The 21,495-nt window shown below is 43.4% G+C and overlaps 1 protein-coding gene across 2 annotated transcripts; it reads left to right on the top strand.

Moving 5' to 3' along the window:
- Positions 1–233: 233 nt before the first annotated feature.
- LOC310780824 (dystroglycan 1-like) lies at positions 234–14,031 on the top strand. 2 transcript variants are annotated; one of them, XM_083641321.1, is made up of 3 exons: positions 234–443; positions 7,895–8,457; positions 10,555–14,031. In XM_083641321.1, the coding sequence occupies exons 2-3, from the start codon at positions 8,113–8,115 to the stop codon at positions 12,868–12,870; spliced, it is 2,661 nt and encodes an 886-aa protein (XP_083497447.1). In that variant the 5' UTR covers positions 234–443; positions 7,895–8,112; the 3' UTR covers positions 12,871–14,031. The 2 variants fall into 2 exon arrangements, with proteins under 2 accessions (XP_083497447.1, XP_083497448.1); XM_083641322.1 differs by having other exon boundaries at positions 243–332.
- The last annotated feature ends 7,464 nt before the right edge of the window (positions 14,032–21,495 follow it).

Below are 21,495 nucleotides of genomic sequence, written 5' to 3'. Positions count from 1 at the left end.
GACAATGATGTTTATGCTTACCTATAACAACTTACCTCTTCTGAGCGTGCACACATCTGTCATTTCACCTGCATCTGTTTCCAAATAAAGAGAGGCGGAGTCATGATGATTAGCCTCAACCTGTAGACCTGTGAAGAGGACAGAGGCAGGCAGGCAGTAAGGGAGGAGTAGCTAAGCTATCAACATAATTACAACACAGAACTGTGAGAACAGTAGCGTTATATCTCCTAGACTAACCAATCCAGAAAGATGAACGTTAAATCTGTTACGTTGGGCTGTGGTCAAAATAGCCTAGTTAATAATACCTGCTAGATAGCTGTCTGCTTGTGTCGGTGAGTGGAAAGCGCATGTTTTAATGGCATTTTGGAAGTCTCCGCGGCTTACTTCGGGTAGAAGAGGAGACATTACAGCGCGGGTTAGCTAACGCTAGCTAAGCTAACAAGGTCAGTTTGAGTTTTGCTTTCTGTCGCTGTCTTTGCATTAGCATTCTATACATATTAAAAACAAATGCCATTCTCTTCATAATCGCTAGCCCGGTTCGGTTACCAAATTAGCTATGGGTCCTGATGGGCCGCCGACACCGGCAGCATCCAGTTTATTTGTCATCAATATAAGTTCTTCTCTAGTCGTTAGCCTGTTAGTTAGCCTTCTTTACACAGGGTGGCTATCAGTGCTCTGCCCCCATTCATTCTTTGGTTGATCGTGTTCGACATTTTAAAAGGATGGACCTATAAAGCGACCTTATTTGGGGGATGTTTGCAAGAAGCAATGTTAGGTACGGTTATTTTACTATCTGTGTAGCTAATAGACTGGCTAACCTAGCTGTATCTATGAAGAGCTATGCAGCTGTGTTTAGTGGTTGATGCCCGAGCAGCAGCAGCCGCGGCTAACGTTACTCGTTTCCGCCTAGAATAAAAACAGGTGCATCTCTGCGCTAGATGCGCGTTCAGTCTCTAGACAATTATTCGGTTTGTTGTTTTTGATTTTGCATATTGTTTAGCTGATAGTCTCCCGATAACAGCAGGTTAACACAGTGCGAGTTATTAAATCCTTTATCAAGAGCGAACGCTTTTTAGGTGGCCAATATCAAAAGGCCTGCTATAACGTTGCCGTGTCCAGTACACGGGGGCCACCACCACTTGACTGAAATGGGCCCGTTAGCTATCGTTAGTAAGCTAGCTATAAACACTGTGTGGCTAATCCAGCTGGCTATAGTGGCTAATTGGATACGACCGAGCTCATCACGAAACATTGGGTCATTTCTTTATTTTGTTGATGAAGAATGCCATATTTTCTACCGTCAACCAGGGTCATGCGTTAATTGGGCTGGGCTGATTTTAACTGTTCATGTTCATGTTATTTTTCCAACAGTAGTTATAGGTCCCGTAGCAACCTTGTTTAAACTTTGCACAGTTGTTTTGATCTATATGATATAGCGTTTACGTATCATTATTATCATGGTTGATAGTTGGATCCGTAGATCACAGTTTACTTGGAATTGAGATGCACTGATTAACAGATAAGCCCTTAAAACAGCCTAACCACTAACATTACCAGCGAAGGTTGCCACTTGTTGGGGTCCATTACACACATTTACCGCAGTGGTTTACACTGAAAACTAAAGTTTTGGCTCAGGTTACAATCAGAAAAGACATGGTGGTCTCTCGACCTCCAGCTGCGATTTTTGACAGTAGCATATTTACTGCAAACAAGATCTCATAGGTCATCATACCAAGGTAGACGTTCCCACAAAGCTAGTCTGTTTTGTCTATTCTCTGGATACAGTCATTACTTTGTTGGGCAGTGTTTAGGTAACACAAGGGAAACAATTGCAAGTCAAGCTTGTCTTGTGGATACGTTTGTTATTCAGCTCACACACTATCAGAGGCTGCTGGATGTGATACGTCGTCTTAATGGCCAGGAGTGCGTTTGAGGCCTAATTATTTTTGATGGGTTTCAAGTTTTAACGAGCGTTAAACTGCAGACAGCATTGACACACCATGATACAGTTGTGTGAACTGGGTCGTCCAGTAGACCAGGCCACACGGGCCCCACACTCAGGCCTGTGTCATCATATTGTTTACCCTTTTATAGAGAAGGGCTTGTTAGAGGAACAGTGAGGTATTACTGTTCAGTGTGTGTGTGTGTGTGTGTGTGTGTGTGTATACACAGTTGGAAGTCACAAAATAAATGTCAGAAGCTAACAACACCTTCATATAACCTTTGGTTTAGCACTCGGGCCTTCAAGACTACACTTGTTTCTGCTCTGTGAGGGGGAAAAAAAGAAAAGTTGTGTGAGAAAAAAAGAGGTGCTTCCTATTCCTTCCTAGTAATTATAACACATAGGCACAATGATAACAGTGACGCACAATTACCCTCACAGAGCGCTGTGAAGTGTTATTTAGGCAGGCTGTCATTTGCACAAAGCAAGTGAGTATGTTCTATTTATTCTTCATTCATAGGCTGAGAATAGTTGTAAAAATGCGGCATCTGATTATGAGTTTGTCCTCTTTTTCGTTCTGCCCTAGGCTTTTTAAGTCTGCCAAAGGTCAGTCCTCTCAAATATGGGCAACATGGCGTCATCCAAAACTCTTTTGTCATGGCATGTTTGAATGTAGGCCCCTTGGGTCAAATGACATATCCTCAGTGTTGAGATTTACTCCTCCTCCATCAAATTTATTTTATTACAGGCTAGTTTAGTTAAAATTTTGTTTGCGGTGTTCATTGCATGCCACCACATTTTAAACCAACATATTAAAATTAATGTTTCACATTTGTTTGGTACATGTTCTTGGGAAATGGGATTCTGACGGGTGCTGAGAAAATGGGAACATGATAGAATCTAGGCCACACGGTGGAGAGCCGACTTTGATGTTCGCAAATGTTTGTTTTCTTTTCTTGTGTGGCAAACGGCCCGAGGTGTAGTCGTCCTCTGTCTGGATTAAATCAAGCCTGTTAGGCAAAAGCTAGTTTTATGTTAACACGCTTGTACTTTCAAATATAACATAATTGATATGGATGGATGAGTCGAGCAATACTTTTCTTCTCTTCCTGCTGAGCCAGCACATTGTATTGAAGGCCTGCTGCAGCAAGGTACGCTTGCTGCTTGGCCTTGTATCTCAAAAGAGACTGCTTTAGAAAGTGTGGTTGAACATCCACGAATCGTCTGAGTCAGAGGAGGGCTATACACACAGGGAGGCGGGGCTAGAAGGTCTCCCACTCAATGTCTGTCTGATTGAGATCTCAGGTTAGGTGCATGTCTCAACATGGTTAATGAGTTAAGTGAGCAATCACTCAGCATTCTATATGTAGTTGGATGGCGGAGGCAAAATGTCTATGACACGGGACAGATAACCATCAGTATATGTTTGATATAGGCAGGCCTATTCAATATTTTTGTATGAAGATATAGGGTACAGAAACCCTGAGGATGTGGCTTAATTGAAAATTGATCCAGTCATAATAACAATTCCCTTCTGGTAGAAACACCGCCGTTTATTAGTGCTAACAATGGTACACATTCCATATAGGAATGAAAAGAAGGAATGTCCGCACACTGGTTGATGTTCCCACCAGGTTTATTTCAACCCTTTCAATAAAACAACGTTTCAACCGTATAGGTCTTCATCAGGCAAGAAGCATTTCTTGCCTGATGAAGACCTATACGGTCGAAACGTTGTTTTATTGAAAGGGTTGAAATAAACCTGGGAACATCAACCAGTGTGCGGACATTCCTTCTTTTCATTCATATATCACACTTTTGTCCAGCACCTGGGCCTACTACGTTTTGGATGTGCGCACAGCCACTTCCTTTTTTACACATTCCATATAGGTATTCATATTTATTTTACATGGTTTTACATATTGCTCATTGTGGTTTGAAAAACATGATAAATGTTTAATGTTTTCTTGTCAATCGCTAACAGTAGATGACGATATGTGCGCACACTCTCTCCCTTACCAACTCCAGGGATCATGGTCATGTTTTGAATGCAAAAGAATTGTGGTGGCCTTTTGTGAGCCCTGAGCAGCAGCACTGGCTGGCTATTAAGCGGAGCCAACTGTGCAGATTTCTGACTCCTGTATGTTCAGTTACAAAAGCGGAATGATTTCAGCGCTGGCAGGTGTTCTAAAAAAGGAGAGAAACGGCTGCTTAGATCCATTTGTATGGAAGCGAAAGCCTCACACAGTACTTGTCAAGTTGTAGGCAAGAATTTGAGAATATAAAGGAAGGATGAATATTGGTTTATGTCAAGACTCAAAGACAGGCCAGAGATGATTCAAACCGGCACAATTGCATGTGATGCACTCTATTGTCCAATTTTAATTGGCTTTTTCAAAAGGTGAGATAACTTAATTGGGACAAGGGCAGAGTGATTGATGGCCCAATATTTTTCTGGACAAATACATAACATAATCTGAACACCAGTCAGCACACACAATTACAGCACCAGAGTGTGTTGTAAATCCCCCCCACACCTTTCCCCCCCCCCCCAAACGCTTTTGAATGCCCAAATTCTAACTGAACACCCAAGACTGAGGTCTTTGTCCAAGCTATTTCTCATAATATATCTCTCTCTCTCTCTCGTAAACCTCAGACATAATAATTGTGAAGTGTAGTTCAGAATTGTTTTTAGACGCTACTACTGTATTATTGACTGTGTGTGCAAACATCAAACTAAAATAATACTGTGGGGGCGTCACTTCTTCTTAGCATCTGCGATTCTAGCCTTTAACGTTCAACTCGACGTCAGCACAGTACCAAATGAAATCAATCTATTTAAATGTAGGGACAATTTCACCATGAACCAATCGATGTAGTTTCATTAAAAAAGTTCCCATTTATTTTTTTGGTTGGATTTCTTGTTGCAAAGGGTGTGTAAATCAAAGACTCGGGACCGTTCAGTTGGACATTTGATTCCTGAAATTGCCTTAATGTTGCAAAACTGCAAGTTCTCCAAACGTTGCACAGGGATTGGTTAACTATTGTGATTGCAAAATTGCACATTCCTGGACTCCTGCAGGGGAGTGTCTTTGTTTGAATAGGGTCGTTACAATTGTGTCGACCCGAAAGCTTGACCAGTAAATGACTGAGATGCGTTTGATCTGAGTTTGCAGAAGGCCCTCCCCCTCCCCCTCCCCCTCCTCCTCCTCCATCACTCTTTGGAACAGCTGAAAGCAGGCAACAAATGGAAGTGTTTTGGAGTGTAGGCTGACGTCACAGCCTGGTGCTGCTGGCTGCTGCCGGGCATTAGAATTCCAGGCAATTGGCTGACCCAGTGCTACAGGGATTGGGGTTGGCTGGGTCAGCACAATGGAGACTCTTAATTCCAACCCCCAGGGCACCTAATTAAAACTTACAAGCAAGACAAACGACCTCTGACACTCGTGCATCTCCTGAGACTCACTATAGTGAAATCCCCCTGACAGGCAAATGAAGATTAGTGCGGGTTCAACGAGTCCTTTTTAAACACTGTTTATTGCTTTTGAAAACATTTGGATATCTCCAATTAGTTTCTGACTCATTGGTTCACTTTTTGGCCATCTGTGCTTTTTCAGTTTGTTATCTTTGGAACGGGGCTAGGCCTATATTTGAGCAGCTGGCACCACGTGACTAGAGTTTTTGAGTCATCGAATTTAGCCGAGGCTTCTTCTGCAGAAAGCAAACAGTTTACAGTTGTAGGCAGGTTGTCCCGGTCTTACCAGGGGGTTAATTGCATTCACTTGGCATCACAGATGCAAATCAATCCCTGTTTGGATGGCAAGAGTGAAACCCCTGCAGGGCTCTGGGTCCAGGGTGACCAGGATGGAAGCTCACTGTAGATCCCCCCCCCCCCCCCCCATGTAGACAATAAGCTGATTTGAGGTGTTGTAGAATGGAATTTAAATCAGCATGTTTTGTCTGGCTGGAAACTCTGAGGACTCTGCTCTCTGCCAGCTAGCCACAACATGCTGTGTTTCCCTGAGTGAGGTTAACCCAATAAAATGTCTGGTTGTATTGTGCCAATGGCAAAATATCGCCTAGGCCCTCCTAGGCTATAGTGGAGTAGGTCTACTTGATTCTCACAGCATAGACCAGGGGTTCTCAACCTTTTGTAACTTAAAGGAACACTCTGCCCATTTTCAACCAGCTTTGTATCATTAGAACATCAGTAGTATATCAGAAAACTGTAAACGGTTTTGAAGTCTGTCATTTAATTTGACAGTTATTGAGTGTTAAAGTGTGGACCAGTGACATCACTGGTCCACACTAACTCAAATTAATAACTCATTAACTCAAATCAACTCTCAATAACTGTCAAACTAGATGAATGACTTCAAAACCGTTTACAGTTTGAGAGTTGATTTGAGTTAATGAGTTATTAATTTGAGTTAGTGTGGACCAGTGATGTCACTGGTCCACACTTTAACACTCAATAACTGTCAAATTAAATGACAGACTTCAAAACCGTTTACAGTTTTCTGATATACTACTGATGTTCTAATGATACAAAGCTGGTTGAAAATAGGCTGAGTGTTCCTTTAAAGTCGAGCTGAACCCAAAAATGAAAAAAATTAAACATTTTCTTTTCTTTTACTTCAAATACCTGGGTATGCAGTGCACCTATTTAATAATGTATGCAAACAAAATCACAAAAGTCTAATTTCTTTCGTTTTTCACACTTTTTCCACATCAAAAGTTCATTTTTCAAGATTTCATTGATAACAGTAATGTACAGTTTGCTGACGTCACCTAGTACTATCAAATTTCTACCCCATTTCAACCAATCATATCACGACATGCAGCTGTCAATCAAGTCTTCATTTCAGGATAATTTTCTCTTCCAAAAGAAAGAGAAAATGGCGCCTAGTGCCTGTCATCTGGCAGAATTCCTATCCCATAAACTAACTACTAACTTGGCCAATTGTTAGAAACATGAACAAAAAACAAAAACTATAATCTCTAATAATGCAAAGAAATGTAACTGGCTCGTTAAAACACGCATTCCAGGAATATTATTTACATTTATAATGATAATGGCGCGCGCCTCCGAGCCTGACAGCCTCCCTGGCTGTCAGGGGTCGTCTCTCAGAGTTTCCAGGCGGGCGGGCAGCACCCATGCATTGGATTGTCCGCTCGCTCCGCACGAAGCAGCCTGGCTGCCTGGTACTCCGCGGATCCCACTCGCGTAGCACGACAACACGCTGAATCCCACCCGATTTGGGGGTGGAACACGCCAGGATTGGCCAATGCCAAAGCCAGTCCTCAGAATTGTCAAATCAAATAATCGACACCGTATATGGTCCGCCTCTCAATTTGTTTTCAGTCTGAAACGGACTCTGATGCACGTGACGAACGGGTTCACCTCGACTTTAAGGCCCACTTGATTGTTAAAAGAGTTCCGAGGACCACCTTCCCAGATAAATGAAAGAGAGAGAAAAAAAGTCATCAAAATTATGCATTTTAATTTGAAGTTTTTGATTTATATAATTCTTGAGCACATTTAGATATATAAAAAATAAATAAACAACTAGCTGTAATCATGTTTTTTTATTTAATTTTAATTAATCTAAGTGGCAATACCACTGCCTCCGTGGCGCACTACATGGTGCTCTGAGGCCCACCAGTGGGCCACGACCCAGTGGTTGAGAATAGCTGGCATATAGACTGAAACTAGTTGATTTGGCTTTTTCTCTCTCTCCCCCAACCAGTCATTTTCTTATGTTGGCAGTTATGTATTCATCAGTCTCATCAAACACTGCTTCAGAAATTGTTGCAATTATTAAAATCAAATGGTATCAACTTTTCTTGTGCCAGTAATACCTACAGTAATATTGTTGCTTTTTTTACACGATTCTCACTCACAAATCACGTTATAATGTTTGTTTTTCTCTCTTCTCTTGTCTTGCACAGCTGACTGATATGGCTGTCTAAACCCGCCCGAAGATCTCTTCATGGATCAGAGAGGACAACAACGAAAGAACGCCGCATTTCTCAGCACCCCCTGTAACCATAGAATCTGACCCACCACCACACAAGCCATTCCATCAGATCGACTTGAGCGCGTGTGCGTGTGGCCTCTTCAGTTGTTCGTCGACATCTGTCGGGGAGCACAAAGGCCTATCATCACTATGCACCACAGATGGAGAGACACGGGCTGCTGCTGCAGCGGGAGGAGCAGGCTTCTTCCGGGCAGGACTATCTCTCTGGTACTGGGGCTTCTGGTGGCCCTGGCCCAGGGCACTGTACCCGCGACGGGACAACAGCGAGAGACCCTGGTGGAGATGTCCGTGGAGCTGGAGGCCTCCATGCAGTCCTCCATGCTCTCCGAGCTGCAGGCAGCAGCGTCTGCGGTCAGCGAGGGGCCGCCTGCAGGGGGAGTGCACACTGGCATCCCCGACTCCACGGCCATCGTGGGCCAGGTGTTTGAGCTGAGGGTTCCACCAGGACCTCCCAATGGAACCTGTAATGTCCATGTAAGTACTGTGAAAATGTGCTATAGCAGCATAGAGGTACCGTATGGTAGCTTTATATGTAGCAATTAAAATGTCATATTGAGGCCTTCATAACCTGATATTTATCGTTTTGTGTTGTCAGTTAAACAAACTGCAAATGTTTTCTACAGTATGTCAGCAAACTGACACTATAGGGAAATTGATCAGTCTGTGCAAAATGATGTACTGAAGGTTGTCATATGATAATAAAAAAAAACATCACAAAATTACAAAGTACATGATCAAATTAGGAGATAAACGATTTCATGACTTTCTATTGTACCTGAACATAATTTTGGTTCCCCCCATAACCTGGAAATCTGACCGTTGATTGGATAGTTTCTAAAAGCAAAAACTAAAATGTGATGTCGTTCCAACATTTATGTATGGAACTGAATTGGAACTGAACGGAAGGATAACTTGGCTACTCTACATTCCTATATGCTATACGTAACAGGTGTATTCACCTTATTCACCACGCCCACTTTTTCTCTCTTCCGCGTTCAACGCAAACGTATTTGTTCTTCCGGTTCAGTGCTAGTTGCCTTCTGTGGCTAATATTAGCCGCTAGTTAGTTATGTTATATGGCAGTAAAATGCCACTGAATGACCAAATTGATATAACTTTTAACCATTTCGAGTAACACTGTTTCCATACGGATCACCAGCGTTAGTTTGTTGTTTATAACGTGGCTATATTCATAACGTTTCTATCTCGGATGCGTTATTTCGAATTGCACATAGGTTACGCTAAAACGCACACAGGTTACGCCTCGAATCGCACGCAACCTATGTGGGTTTCAGGACGCAACAGCCTCGACTCCACTAACGTCATCTTAAGAGCACAATATTCCTGGAATGCAAGTTTTAACTAAACAGTTACATGTCCTCTGCATTCTACATAAAATTAAGATATTACGGGTTGTTTTATTTTGTATGTTACATACGTATTGGCCAAGATATGTTAGTTTATGGGGGAGTAATTTTGCCACTTTAGGAGCGGAGTGTGCGTGGCCATTTTGCCTGCGGGGTTTTTGGCAAGTCAAAACGGAAATACTATTACGAAATGACGTAATGCGGAAGCGTCCATGTGTGGGCAAAGAATAAGGTGAATAGGTGAACAGTGCTGCATTCACACAGTAGGCGATAGTTGAACTTGCATAACAATATAATGAGACAACTGCAAGTTTTTTGTGTTTTTAGTTTGGCGTTTCAGTGTGTTTATTACAAGCCTGATTTTCATTATTATTTAATGTTTCTCGCAACATCTCAAATCCTTTATGACCACCTGCCATGTCTATTGTGCTGTCTATTGCCAGCTATTGTGCTCGGCGCTCGCCTCCAGTCAATAATGACAAGGGTTTGCCTCACTTAGAGCTGCCATTTTTCAAAATCACTTTTGAATTGGGAACAGTCATTCCCACAGAACAGAAATGGGTCTTCTTCAGTATGAAGGAAACGGAAACATTTTCAGGTAGCACTGAAGATCTACAGTATGCAATGGGCTTAACTTACATATTCACATAAGCACTTGATAATTGTTTAACTGTTATTTTTATTCTTCTCCTCCCAGTGTGGCCACATGGTCCAAAGTTTCTTACGATTGGTCATTTTTCGGACACCATAGATAGAAACGCATCATAGAGCTTTTGTGCCCGTATGTTGTTGTTTTTTGTTATCAGCGTGTCACAGCTGATTGAAGTTGACTGTGCTGCAATTTGTTCCAGCCAGACTTAAATGAGATGAGAGAGTATTATTGGTCCACAGTGTGATGCGGAATCATATCCTGTCATATAGTAATAACTCAAAATGACGGGTGATGATGACTCAGATAGCGGTTATTATGAAATGAGCTCACTCTGGCTTCCTGTTTACTATATTGGACAAGATTTGATAAACTGTATGGAGTTGCGTAAATGAATTCTAGGGAAAGCATTTTGGCTGCTTGTACTCTCAATTATTTTAAAGTCTAATATGCCCCTTTTTTCTCTATTTGCCTAAATGCAGTCTCGCTGGCAAAAGTTCTTCATCAAAACCACCGGTTATATTTTAAAGTATGCTTTTGTCTTTCCTCTTGTAGCTCACAGGGATGGGAAAGGAGACCTTACCCTCCTGGCTGCATTGGGACCGAGAAGGCTGCGTTCTCAGAGGCCTGGCTCTGGAGCAGGACAAGGGTGTGCATCACATCCTGGCATCTGGAGAAGAGACGAAAGGCAAGGCCGGCAGTCAAGTGTCCCCCAGCGCGGTCTTCTCCGTCGAGGTGTACCCAGAAGAGCGGGCGGACACTGAACCGGCCCTGCTCGCTCTCCAGTCTGGCGTCGGCGGCCTCCAACCCTTCACGTGTGGCACAGAGGAGCCCGTCACCGTCCTCACCATCATCCTGGATGCTGACCTGACAAAGATGGCCGCCGAACAGAGGGTCAACCTGATGGGCGTCATGCGGAAGTTCTCGCACGTGCCCCTGGAGCACATGCGGGCGGTGCCCGTCGTCAACAACCGTTTGTTTGACATGTCCGCCTTCATGGCCGGACCTGGGAACGCCAAGAAGGTGGTGGAGAACGGGGCTCTGCTGTCGTGGAAACTTGGTTGTGCCCTTGACCAAAGCAATATCCCCGACATCAGCAGTGTCAAATCCCCAGCCAAAGATGGGACCATGTCGGCCAGGCTGGGGTACCCAGTGGTCGGCTGGCACATTGTCAACAAAAAGCCCCATGGTGTGAAACGGGTCAGAAGGCAGTTATACAATACCCCTACCCCTGTGCCCTCCTTGCTTCCTCCCACCACTCACCCGGAGCCCCCCGTGCGTGTTGTTCCCACCCCGACGTCTCCCTCTATCGCCTCGGCGACAGACAGCTCCGTTTCCCCCGTCCGGGGCCCTCTGCCTCTGCCGGTGAAGCCCACCATCAGGGTCCGAGATCAGATAGCCCACACGCCTGCGTTGGGCCCTCCCCAACCCACCAGGGTACTCGGAACCACGAGCGCCGTCCCCATCCAACCCACCGTGACCCGGCCTACGTTTGTGGAGGCCACCGCTTCGCCGACGCCGCCGAGCACCACCAAGAGGCCCAAGACGTCTGCCACGAAGAAACCCAAGAAACCCAAAACCTCTACCCCAGCCCCCCGGGAGCCTAAGAGCACCACGGCGAAACCACCCCGACGCACCACCACTCTGACGATGGTCCCGGACCCAGTGAATACATCCCCAGAAATCCGCAATCCCATTGATGAGGTGAACGCGTGGGTCGGCACCTACTTTGAAGTGAAGATTCCTCCCGATACGTTCTTTGACAAAGAGGACGGTACCGCTGACAAACTGCGTCTGACTTTGAAGCAAAACCCCAAAGATGAAGAAGCGGTGAGTGAACGCTCTTGGATTCAGTTCAACAGCACAATCCAGCTCCTGTATGGTCTCCCAGAGGAGCAGCACGAGGGAAAACATGAGTACTTCATGCTGGCCACCGATAAGGGCGGCAGAAGCATCATGGACGCATTTGAGGTTCGCGTCAACCGTTGGTCGACGAATGACAAACCCTCGGTTGTGTTTGCTGCCCGTTTCCACGGCGACCCCAAAACCCTGGCCAACGACGTCCACAAGAAAATTGCTTTGGCCAAAAAGTTGGCCTACGCCCTCGGCGATCGCAACAGTAGCACAGTGACCCTGAGAAGCATCACCAAGGGCTCCATCGTGGTGGAGTGGACCAATAACAGTCTCCAGCAGAGTCCCTGTCCAAAGGACCAGATCACCGTTCTCAGCAACAAGATCTCCGATCCCCAAGGCACGCCCAAACTGGCCTTTACCAAAGCCATGGAGCCCGAGTTCAAAGCCATTAACATCTCCGTTCGCGGCACCAACAAATGTCAGAGTTACACCTTTGTCCCACCAGGTGAAGTGCCCATGCCCGTTCTCCCCACAGCCACGCCTTCGCCCGGCACGAGTCGTAGGAGCAGCGATGACGTCTACCTGCACACCGTCATCCCGGCCGTGGTGGTGGCGGCCCTGCTCCTGATAGCCGGGGTCATCGCGATGGTCTGCTACCGTAAGAAGCGCCGGGGTAAGATGACCATCGAGGAGCAGGCCACCTTCATCAAGAAAGGAGTCCCCATTATCTTTGCAGACGAGCTCGATGACTCCAAGTCCCCGCCGTCCTCCAGTATTCCTCTCATCCTTCAGGAGGAGAAGCCCCCGCTGCCTCCTCCAGAGTACCCCATGTCCGGCCCCCACAGTACCCTGCTCAGCCAGGATCTGCTGGAGGAGTATTCCATCTATCAGGACGAGGATCCCAACGCGCCTCCTTACCAGCCCCCGCCACCGTTCACCGTCCCCATCGAGGGCAAAGGCTCTCGCCCCAAGAACATGACCTCGTACAGGTCGCCGCCCCCCTACGTGCCTCCCTAACGCTCGGCGGGCGGAGCTCTCAGTTTAGGGAGGCGGGTGCAAATGTAGGGATGCTTGTTTGTACGAGAACTACGACCCGAGTGATTTTACATGTGTCCAATGAAAAAGGCTTTGACTTTTTAGAGGTGCAGGCAAACCTTTCCCATATATTTGACCATCATGGATAAGATACTGTATCAGACCGTTCTGCTACCGGCACAGGGCAACTTGATGGGACCGTTTGTAATTCCAGCCTTCTTTTTCTTTTGTCGTCCTTCCGATCTGCTTTCGACTTCTCGCATAATCTTTTTTTAATCTTTTTTTTTTTTTTTTTTTTTTGCCAAGAAGAGTCAATTTTATCTTCGACGACGTAACTGTTTCTATTGTATAGAAAATAATAAAGAAGCAGGAAAGACTGCACCCCCCCCCCCCACACAGGGGCTTGGAGCAAATGTCGCCATGACAACAGACTCGAGGCTCTCCCTCACAATGTTAATCTTTATACAAGTTCAATATCGCTCTAATCTGTCTTTGTGCCAGGTTTACTAAGATTTTGCACTGTTATTTCTAGAGGTGAATGAAATACACAAAAGCCAAACTGAAAGCATGAAGCTTTTTTTATTTTATTTACACACAAATTTAAGTTTTGTTTCTCTCTTTGATCCGCCTCTGTTCTCTTCTTTTGCTTTGCTCCCTCTTGACAATAACATTGTGCAAACCTAGCACACTTATGCAAATTCTTGCTAAACCTCGCACTTATGTGTCTTTGCGGGGAAATGAACCATTGTAAACCGGTAGTACAATAAGGAGGAGGATTTATTTCCTTTTATGATTTGTTTCCTTTTAACTCGCCACACGACGGAGATTTCCTCTGTTACTTGATCAAAAAGGACAACATTACACTGATGATGCCTGTTGTAGATGTAGCCCAATGAATTAAGTTACAAAACAAAAGACTTTTTTGTTTTTTCATGTGTGTGCCACTGGTCCTGCCTATGAGATGACTGGTTTTTAGTGTTGCCAAGGTTGATGCCTTCTGGTCAAGACGAGCGTTGTGGATTTCCTACCACAATATGGAAGCGGCCAATGTGATGATGTGGGTTCACGGCAGGGAGAGAATGGGTGACGCAAAAGATGAAGGTGGATCCACTGTCTTACATTCACTTGGTTTAGTTTGTTCGTATGGGGGTTGGGTGGGTGGGTGGGTGGGTGGGTGGGGGGGGGGGGGCATACAGTACTGTAGTATCACTACTCTGCCTCTAGTCGGCGCACTGTATGTTTATGCCTGCCTGTTATCAGTTCAGATGAGGCATGGGGACAAGAGTATGTACATAATGGTGTGCCTGTGAAATTAAAGAACTCCATAACGTTAGTGTTTATCAGTAGAGTTAGTTGGGGAAGGGGGGGCTAGGTGGGGGGGAAAATAATTTTATTTTTTAATTGTCTGTCTAGATTTATGATCACACAATCATGACAAAAAAATGACTTTATAGGTTGTGGGGTGGGGGGGGGGTACAAAAAAGTTTACTTGCCCATCACTGAAATAATGCATTATGTTAAGAAAATGATGGGGTAAGAAGAAACCACAACAATGTACGTGCATTATGTACATTTCATATCTGATATCACCATAAGAAGAAAAAAAGGTTATAAAATCTAATGTTTTTACTGAGTTTTTGATACAGTCTTAAATTGTTTTATGAAAATATATTAATAAAGATGTACTACTATTTGTAAAAGCCTCAAAGACCCTGCATATTCCCCTTATTTTAAAAAGGATTGAGCTGGATTGAAGTTGTTAATTTGATGTTTTCATTATTGATCCGAAACCTATTCGCTCTGTGGGTGATTTATGTCAAAGAGCACAATACAAGAATACAATTTATAATGCAATATGTATGCAAATATGCATTGAGATCATATTGCATGTTAGTCATATTAAAATAAATACTTGATTAGAGGGGCAAAATCAAGCTGGGCTTGCAGGGTTAAACCGGGCATATCTTTGACACATTGGTTTTGGAAGAGAAACTAAAATGCTACTTTATAACCCCACTGATTGATCATTTTTGTGTACGTCCCCTTATTTAGTATTTCTGGAAACTCAAACGTGTGAATCCAGATAAGAAGGGACCTATAGCATTATTTTAACCTGGTTTTATTATGTGACATGCTGACGCAGCATAGAACCAGGATACAATCTGGTCTATGGGTCTGCAAAAATACCCAGCACGTCAACCCCAGTGAGCCATACCAGTGTGATATTTTAAGAGAAGTCCTCCCTGTCTCTGGCATTTAGGTGGGCAGTTTCTATAAGGCTCTCTGTTTCTACCTCTTGAAGATGTATCTATAACTATGACTAATATTTGCTGAAGGAGTCCTTTATTATACAACTTGTGTATTAATGGTGTCTTCAGGAGAGGTCAAAAACCAATTACGGTAAATGAGCAGTTATTCAATTAGCATTTAGTAGTGACACATTGCAGACCCATCGGAATGTTTTCCTACTGAAAATGTCTAATTCTCATGGAAGTGACAGACTTTTTTTTGAGTACAAATAACTACAAAACATTCTGATTTGTTGTCCACATAATCCTTCAACCGCCACGTCCTTATTCACCTTATTGTAGAGGAGACAGTCTGGCCGGAGAGACTAACAGGAAGTGTAAACACAATCGGGAGTTCTGATTGCGTTTACACTGCCTGTGACTCATAAACCATAAAACTCCTATATGCGAGTCAAAAGTTTGACCAGGTGAGTCAGACTAGTTTGAGCAGCAGGTAAAACAGCCGGCGTTTTGAACGAAGTCGTGACGCAGTGGGTCAAGTGGGCGGGGCTACATAAGGTGAATAAATCTTCTGGAATGTTGGTGGGATTTGTGTCATTTTAGCCTTGAAGCGCACTGTTGGTGGCTAGCGTAGTGTCCTTGAAGCACACTGTCGGTGGCTAGCGTAGTGTCCTTGAAGCACACTGTAGCGCAGTGTCCTTGCTGCCGTCCACAGCTGCTGTAGCGTCGGACTTTGTCCAATTTTACCCATGACTGAATATTCTTCCTTTTGCATCTTTATACAACAACTACAACATGAGCGATGATGTTTGCATTCTTGAGCCAGTGACTTCTAGCAAAGAGAGAGGGACGTCTGTCGCATCTTCTCACTCGTATAACCTCTTTGTAGACTCTGCATTACAGTCATTCAAATGTACTGCATATTATAGTGGCTACAGGCTTTAGCCAGACTACGAAGAACCATACTGTTTAAATGCCCACATGCATAAATCCCCTCATTTTTGCTTTATTGTCAGACAGTGCTGTGATGATGTTATCTGCCCTCAACTCTCATTTGCCCTGCCTTGCCAGACTTTGTTACTTAATGATAACACGATTAATTATCAGGTTTGAGCAAAATGAATTGAATTATATGTAATCATCCGTTTTATCAATTAGCCGCAAACACTCTCACTGAGGGTGACCGACTCATTTGCATGAGATAGTACCAGAAAAGCCCTGTGAAATAGTAAATGTGCAATCAACGTTGTTAAAAATACACATTTGGATGGGGATAGTCACTTTGACTCGGCATGCCTGATTATAGACCGTCATTTGTAACTTATGTACGCAGGGATATGTTTTTATATAATGTGTCCATGAGCGACCACCTCCTGGATCCTATAATAGCAGCATTATAGTTTGACTCGACAAAATGGGGCCTTACTTTTATTATTACCTTGGGTAATAATGAGGTTGTATCAAAACTTTGCGATGAGGCTTTCTTATGCCCCGCCGCCTCCCACTCATCAACCTCCTTTTGCACTCATTAATAATGCATCGGGAATGAAAGTTAATGTATGTGATGAAATATGTATGAATTTGATGAGAACCTATGCAGAAGAGGTGACCTTTCAGTCTGTTGATGTGTCTGATGCGGTGCACGTCTTGTTGTGGAAGCTACTGCACAGCTGCTCTGCATGAAAACAAACAACACTACCTCTGCTCACCATCAACATGTGAAATAAGAGTATCTATAAATATCTATATATACTAATACTTTGCGGCAAAACAGCAGGGATTGCTATACGTGCTGTATGCAGATTCTGTACAAAATGTACAGTAGATGCATAATACAAGTATACTGTATATCTACATATCTCTTGTTTTAGAGATTGGCAGAACACCAGTCAAACTTTTTCTTTCTTTTTTTTCTCTTTCTCACTTTTTTCTAAGTGAGGTTGTGGTTTCCGGTGTTATGACGAATTCTGCATCCCCCGGCGAGAATTGCACCCACCATGTTTTGGGCTGTTTTGACTTAAAAACAGGGGGATGCAAATCTTGATAGGTACAACCCACCGATATTTGCACCCCCTGTTTTTTAAGCGTCGCCCAGGCCTGGAGGTCACCTCTGCCCAGATTTTATTCATTTTTTTTTTACATTATTTTATTTGTTTGCACATAGAAAATTGAAGAAAAAACGAACGGAAACAAGATTATAAAAAACAAGATTGTGCAGGTAGAGACAAGAAACCCTAATGGGCGTATATACAAGGTCTCTTACCTAAGAGATTAAACCAATATTAACAACAATTACATCAAAGCATATAAACAGAAACAAAGTCTGCTTCCATGATCCAGGACAGACCCGCAGGCCTGGAGGTCACCTCTTTCATCTGGGTTTTAAATACCAAAGTCGACCTCCAGGACCCAGGGGAGACCTCCACCCTCCACCTCACTCAAAAACAGCCCAAAATATGGTGAAATAACATTCACAACCATATAGACGGCAGATCATTTCTCATGTTGATGAACACCCACAAAGAAGATTATCATTTTTAAACAGTGCGCTGCCGTAGACGTCATTACAATGTGCGAGGTGGGGGTGCAATTCTCGCCGGGGATGCAGAATTTGGCACAACACTCAGATCATAACAAATTCTAATTAGCCACATAGCAATGCCAGGCCAACCTCTCAGTGCTGTAATTACATCCATTGCACTCTGTCATTGACACAAACTGTCAAATTATTTTAAAAGACTAATGATGCAGCCCAGTCCTGTTAGCTGATCTGGTACAGTAATTAGCGCTGCAGTTAACAGACAGGGTGTGTGTGGTCGGTTGCATACAGTAGTTGGTGTCAACTTCCCAAACTGCTGAACTTGACCCTGGTGATGCCACAGATGACATCATCAGTAATAAGCTTCCCATTGGATGCCCAAAGCTCAGGCAATTTCACACAATTTTAAACATAATTATATTTTCCAAGGATGCAAGGGTTTATATTGCATTAGATAATAATGATAAACAATCCATACCAAGTGTTTCACCTGATATTAGACAGCAGAATGCAGTCCTACATCTACAAAAATCCAGGATATGTTGTGTATTATGTATGTAATGGCAAATGAACACAGGTGATATTGTCAATGTCACAGTTTGAGTTTAGAATAGTGTCTTGCTCGTCACATGATGTAGCCTAATCTAGGTAGGCCAAAATTAATTTTCACTTCTGTACGTTTCAGTATGAACTGAACACGATCAAATACACTCCATTTTGATAATATGACATCAAGAAAACAAACTAGAGCAAGGGAAGACGGGGGTTGTGGCCATTGTGCAATCTAATTTTTAAGATGTGGATTGAATTTGGTGAGTAATAGTAGCCTAACACATGATTATGATTGAAATAGTCTAGGCTTGTATGGATTGTGTTAACATTTTAGGCTATATCTATTGACAGTACATTGGAAGGTTTCTAGTGGTTCGGGTTGGTCTGTGTTGCGGATTGTGGTTTTAAATGTGGAGTGTATGTCTATCACGTGTAGATATAACTACTGACTGAGAGCATTTCCGATCTTGCCAACAGTTTCCATCTCTCGCTGTGTGTGTGTGCGCGTGTGTGTGTGTGTGTGTGTGTGTGCGCGCGTGTGTGTGCGCTTAGCCTATAGTCAGTCTCTTGCAGTATGCATGCAGTACTGGAATTCCCCCATCATGCAGTTAGGGCCCCACACCAAAATAGCTGCTGCCCACCAAAAAAATGAGCACAGTGCCATCTTGTGAAAGAATGAAGTAACTTCATATGATTGCTCTACCTATGTGATGGCTACAATATGAGAGCCTGGATTGTCCTGAACACTGAGCAGCAGTCTGTTCAAAAGCACATTTCGTCATCTATTTTAATTGGATGTATAAATGTTACATTTGGAGATCAGGTGGTGTGTGAAAGCAAGAGACGGGGAGAAACAGAGAGTAACTGCAGTATCAGTAGATGGCAGTACTGTAGCATCACACCACGACAAAGGTACAGATGAATAACACTTGCATGAAATCTTTTGTACACAAGTAACAAATAACCTTTAATGGTGGTAAACAAAATACCAAAATGCTATCATCATTTATCACAGTACATGCTGCGTGTAGACAACACAATCTTTGCTATTTGAGTTGAAATGATTGCATTCCAAGACTATACATAGGAATGAATATACAATATCACGATTTGCCATTTACAGTGTATCAGCACTGAACTCCCTTCATAACCATAACACGTGTAATTGCACTCTCTCAAGTCACACTTAGAATTCGAAAATGTCATAAGTTAGTTGTGAGACACAACTGTTGAGACTCCATAATTCAGTCACAGGTGACTAATTGCATTTTCCTCTTTAATTGGATGCATCCCAGAGCCTGGGTAGAGTTCTTGTATGCAGTCAAGGAAGAAGAGCAGAAGCTGGGGAGGATTTGATATACAGTGGGAGGAAACATGACAGATTCCGCCTAATACCGGCTGCTGCCTCACACTGGCTTTCATGGTGTGTGCAGCATTTCAAGCTGCTCCACCTTCACGGAGCCCACTGCAGGGGTGTGTGTGGGGCAACAGGAGAAGCTAGTCAAGTGAGAGGACAGACCTATTTGCATGGCTGTTCGCTTGGGCGTAGAGGGACACTGCAGTAATAATGAGATAGCGCCGCGGTTCTTTTTAAAACCAGCTCTCTGTCATTATGGAAGCATATTGCAATGTATAATTCAAATGAAAATGCAATCATACATTTTAAATTTGTATGTGCAGGGGTTTTTCTTTGGCTCCAAATTCAAATTCAGCAATGTCATTTGCCTTTGACAATTCCTGTAGGCTATTGACATTTCATTTAAACAGATATTTGCATGTTTTTTTTTTTTTTGCTTTATTCAAATTATTATGCAAATTGGACAATTTAAATGTATTTCCCGAACTGCACAGATATGCTTCATGTGATTATGCAATAATGGTGTCAAAATTATAATAGGTAAATGTAATTGACATATGGATTTGCACTGTCTAATAGGGTGTTTTACATTGAATTATCATAGACAATTATAATGCTGTAAAGGTAGCAAAATGTAAATGATTATCCAAACACAAAAATGATCCAAGCAGCTCCTCGATCCTGTCTTTGCCATTCAATACATTCGCCACTGGACTGATTGCCTAACAAATGCATTTTGTTTCGAGAGGACTAATAGGGGATTGCATTAAACTAAAGGATAAGTTCACCCAAAATTTTTAATTCAGTCATCTACTCACCCCCACACCGATGGAAGGACGGGTGAAGTTTGTTAGGCTACGTTCACACAGCAAACCTTAGTGCTCAATTCAGATTTTAAGCTCAGATCGGATTTTGTGTGTGGCCGTTCACACAGATTTTTTAAAAGTGGCCAATATCAGACTCCAGTGTGAACAGGTCACGGCCCTGAAGTGACCCGCATGCGCAGAAGAACAATAACGACACATTACGTTCTCTGTAAACTCGGAAGAAGACAGCAGTATAAACATGGCGCTAGCTGACGGTGTTGTTTCCAGTTTAATTTACAAGTTATTGTGCAGTGGAAGACAGGAGGAGGAGGAGGAGGAGAAAGAGAGACACAATTTTAATGATGGCTTTCTGTGGAGCAATAGCTGCTACTTCTGTACAGAGGAGTTTGTGGATGCAGAGTGGAAGCCAGGAGTGGTGGGACCGTGACGTGTATGCCTACACTGAAACAGAGTTCATCAAAAGTTTCAGGATGTCAAGCGTTACTTTCAGATACATCTGTCAGCGCCTCTCCGCAAGACCGCCACGGCTAGACACTCACTACAGGCGACCAATTTGCTCTGGAATGACGTAAAAGTCACATTGAAGTCTGATATGGGCCAGATGTCTGTTCACACTGAAGTCACATTGCAAAAAATCTGATTCGAATCTGATTTCTTTCCATTAGGCCAGGTGGTTTGAATGCTGGTATAGGGGAACTTCTTATTTATTTGTCACGAGAAAAAGGTTTTTGTTAATTGAGATTTATTAGATGACCTTTGTTTAGTTAAATTGTTGTCCTGCTTTGCCGTTTATTGAAACCGTTTTCATAATTTGCCATTCAATCATCTGTACATCAACTACTACAACCTTGAAACATCTCCCTCTGGTCCTCAGACTTTGATGGCTGTGCCACGTGCCAAGGCTGGTAGTGTAACCAGCAGTCCCTCAGTTTAGCACATGGTCCTAATCGGAAGTAGTTCTGTGAAGCTGCCCACAATTTCCGGTTCTGTTGGCAAAGCACAAAGCTCACTGAATCAACGTGTTGCTGTCTCCTCTATATCCTCTCTCTGTATTCGACACAATAAAGCGACAGGAGAGAGGAG

Source organism: Poromitra crassiceps, assembly GCF_964638095.1.
Source record: "Poromitra crassiceps genome assembly, chromosome: 8".
Taxonomy (NCBI): Eukaryota; Metazoa; Chordata; class Actinopteri; order Beryciformes; family Melamphaidae; genus Poromitra; species Poromitra crassiceps.
The sequence above is the reverse complement of the archived record's forward strand: the minus strand, read 5'-3'. Positions and strand labels throughout refer to the sequence as shown.